Genomic DNA, 4,109 nt, shown 5'->3' on the forward strand with positions numbered 1-4,109 from the left:
GCCCTGGGCTTCGCTTGGAAGCATGGAGAAAATGTTTCCTCTGTGTTGACCCTCCTCTTTGCAGACTGGACACTGGTTCAAGTTCATCTTTTGGGGTCTCCATGGCCTCCCTGAACAAGAGGACAGGTGATTCACCACAGCTACAGGACATTTTGAGAGATGTTCCATAGTCCCCTGGAACCTAATTGACCTTGGAGGGCAAGGGACAAAAACTGTCTTTTAAGTCCCTCTGACCAGATTAGTATAGGCCTCAAAAGTATGGCTGTTAAACATCCAATAAGGTTAGTTCCACCAGTCTCTGGTACTTCTAATTACCATGTGCTATGTAGATAAAGCTTGGGTAAAAAACCAAATATTCTTAGATAAACCTTGACTAGATATTTATTTTGTTCCTTAAACTAGTTGACTAAACTATGACCACAGACAATTTAAGATTATGTATATATTATTTTTGTCTCATCCTTTATATATAACAAACCTAAACAGACCTTCATTACTTGCTTAGGCTTTCTCATTTTTTCTATGCGAGGACAGAAGAGGCCATTGGATCCCCTGGGACTGGAGTTACAGACAGTTATTAGCTGCCATGTGGGTGCTGGGATTCGAACCCAGGTCTTCTGCAAGAACAACCAGTGTTCTTGACCGCTGAGCTATCTCTCCAGCCCCTTTTTTTTCTTTTAATAATTATGAGACATAATAGCATTAACAAAGAAATTTTCCACCTGTTGTGAGAATTCTTTTCCTGGGGATACTAAGCAATGCTTATTCCCTTTTAAGGTTCTAGTGTCAAGCTAATATTTGATTGATGTTTTACTGGGCAACCAATGAATTTACTGAGCTTATTTACCGAGATAACTGAGTGGTTGCTGAGGTATATGTATGACCTGAGGGTATACACACTGAAAAGCCTTTACGCAGCATGGGTCATGCCTTGTCTCCCTAGCCTTTCCCAGATTTTATACTTTAGCCCTCCCCAAATCCAGGAGACCCTGGGTGATTAGGGCCAAATTACATACCCTCTGGTGAGGGTCCAATGACCCTGCTTGGCCCTCCTTTAATGAATGAGCACAACCGTCAACAAGCCCAGTTGTGACACTGTTTAGCGATCAGGCGCAGCTGAAGTTGTGATGATGGTAGTTATTTCATGCAGAAGGGACTGTTGTACAATATCATCTTATTAAAAGGGATATGGAATTTAGAAGGTTTTGGTGCTAGGATCCACATATGAGGGAGAGAGAACATACGTCATTTGTTTTTTCTGAGTTTGTGTTACTTCATTTATTATCACTGTTTCTAGATCCATCCATTTACCTGCAAATTTCATTATTTCATCTTTCTTTACTGCTGAATAGAACTCTGTTGTGTATATACCACATTTATTTAACCACTTGTCAGTTATGGGGTACTTAGGTTGCTTCTATCTCTTAGCTATACTACTCTAATTTTCTATGTTGTAATTAGTTTTACAGTTTCTTAAATGCATTCTTGACCCACCCATTCCTTTGCTTTAACAAATAATTTTTTTAATTATTTTTATTTTATGTGTATCAGTGCACAGCTTGCATGCATGTACGTGCACCCATGTTGTGCAATGCCATGGAGGTCAGAAGAGGGCGTCAGATCCCCTGGAATTGGAGTTATAGAAGGTTGTTAGCTGCCATGTGGTTACTGTGATTTGATCTTGGGTCCTCTGCAAGAGTAGACAGTGCTCTTAACTACTAAGCCACCTCTCCAACCCCCATTCCTTAGTTGATTCCTTTACTACTAAGTAAATGTAAAATTGATTAGTTTGATATTCAAGACCTGTCATAGTCTTTTCCTCTAGACTCCCATCTTGCCTGAACCTGATAAACTTTTAAATTTTTTATTTTTATGTGTTTGAGTGTTTTGCCTGTATTGATGCAAATGTGCCATGTACATGCAGTGCTTACAGAGAGGTAAGAGGGTGTCAGATTCCCTGGGCCTGGAGTTAAGGCTGATTGTTAGCAATCGTGTGGGTGTTGGAAACCAAACCTAGGTCCTTTGAAGAGCAGCCAGTGCTCTTAACCAGAGTCCCTCCCTGTTGGTAGGTAGGCCTTTAGTCTTCACTTAATGCTAGGCATAAAGGGAATACCCTTCCCATTCCCTTCTATACCTGATGGAAGTCCATTTTTCTTTCAAGGCAAAGTTCAGATGTCACCTCCTGTTTGAAGCCATTCTTTTTTACCCCTTTTTCTTGCAAATTGGTCCCTTTTGTTCCTTTTTTGGGTTCTCCAAGTATGGTCCTTATCCCACTACATTATAATAAATATGTTTTCTTTAATGCAGGAATTGTAGGTAGTTTTTCCAGTGATTATTTGACTCATAACAGACATTTGATAAGTGGAAGAATATTGGTTGACTGTTAACACTTTTGTTACAGGGGCATTTGTGCAATGAGCCATTGGACATGTACAGTTATTTACACAGCCAAGGGATTGGCGTTTCACTTGCTCAGTTCTATATTTCGTGGGCTGAAGAATATGAAGCTAGAGAAAACTTTAAGAAAGCTGATACGGTATTTCAGGAAGGGATTCAACGGAAGGCCGAGCCACTAGAAAGACTGCAGTCCCAGCACCGGTAAAATGCTGTGTTTGACTCTGAATAAAATGTTCTCTTATGTTAAATTTTATTTAATTACTATTCAGGCTTTTTTTTTATATAGTTTTTCATACAGTGAAATCCACTTAGGTATGTGGTTACATGCTTTCACAAACATGTAATTATTACCATGATCATGATATGTAACAATTCTATGCCCAGTACAGAGATCCCCACATGCTGTCCTTTGAAGTTAATAGCAATTTTTAAAATATTTTATGTGTATGAGTGTTTTGCCTGCATGTGTGTAAGTGTACTCATCTTGTGCAGTTCCCAAGGAGGTCAGAAGAGGGCATTGAATTCCCCTGGAACTGGAGTTAAAACTCTTAAAACTCAACGTGCATAAGTTAAAGAAGTCAAAATCAAAAGGCTACATACCATAACTCTTACATGATATTCTGGGAAAAACAAAACTATAGGGCTGAAGAACAGAGGATTTGTGAGGATTTGGTTAAGAATAGCTATTAAAGGGCTGGAGAGATGGTCAGTGGTAGAGAGCACTGGCTGCTCTTGCAGGGGACCAGGGTTCGATTCCCAGCACCCACATGACAGCTAACAACCGTCCGTAACTCCAGTTCCAAGGTAATCCAACACCTTCTTCTGACCTCTGAAGGCCTTGCATGGAGTGGGTGTACTTAAACACATGGGCGCATAATATTCATATACATAAAATTAAAATAATAAATTTTAAAAAGGGTTCCTCATATATTTTAAATATGTTTTTTGTCATATATGTGATTTGTAAATGCTGTTTTCCTGGATTAAGTCTAGTTTTTCCTTATTTAAAAAAAAATGTCTTTATGGTGTTGGAGATGGAATCCATGATCTCACTCGTTTTTTTTTTGTTGTTGTTGTTGTTGTTTTTTAATTATTTACTTAATAACCATATAATTAGAAGAAGCATTTCATGACAACAGCATTGACATATTCAATAACAATTTCCAGAGCTAAGATGCATCTGTTTCAAGATTGGCTATAAATTTTTAGGTTTACAGTTGAATTAATACAGTTATACAATATTGTACTCAGTATAAGCCCTTTAAGACATAAAATTAAATGAGGTTTTAACCTGTAAAAAAGATCTCCATTTCATTATTAAAATACACAGTTTCATATTAAAAAATTAATTTTTAATGCCATTGACACTAAGATGCTTGCACATGCTTTTCTAATCTCTGTATATCTGATTATTACTAGTCACAGTCGGTTACCTTCTGAGTTCTTGGCATCTGAGCATGGATATAAAGTCATCAGGTAGATTTCAATGGTAATGTTTTTCATATTACTAATTATTAAGGAGCAAATTTTTATGCTTTGAAGAATTTTTTTTTTAATTTAATACCCACATAATTAGAAGAAGCATTCCATTACAGCTTTTTTGATATATTCAATAAAAATTTCCAGAGTTAAGATGCATCTCTTTCAAAATTGGCTGTAATTTTTAGGTTTATAGTTGAATTAATACAGTTATACAATATTGTACTCAGTGT

At 37.2% G+C, this 4,109-nt stretch overlaps 1 protein-coding gene across 1 annotated transcript in view; it reads left to right on the forward strand.

Moving 5' to 3' along the window:
- Positions 1 to 4,109, forward strand: part of Bub1b (BUB1 mitotic checkpoint serine/threonine kinase B) — a 75,924-nt gene that overhangs the window by 15,787 nt on the left and 56,028 nt on the right. Inside the window, exon 5 of the mRNA XM_008842313.3 lies at positions 2,402 to 2,598. Coding sequence (XP_008840535.1) covers positions 2,402 to 2,598 — 197 coding nt within the window. The remainder of the gene's footprint in view (positions 1 to 2,401; positions 2,599 to 4,109) is intronic.

This window comes from Nannospalax galili, unplaced genomic scaffold, assembly GCF_000622305.1.
Source record: "Nannospalax galili isolate Female #2095 unplaced genomic scaffold, S.galili_v1.0 scaffold1400, whole genome shotgun sequence".
Classification (NCBI taxonomy): Eukaryota; Metazoa; Chordata; class Mammalia; order Rodentia; family Spalacidae; genus Nannospalax; species Nannospalax galili.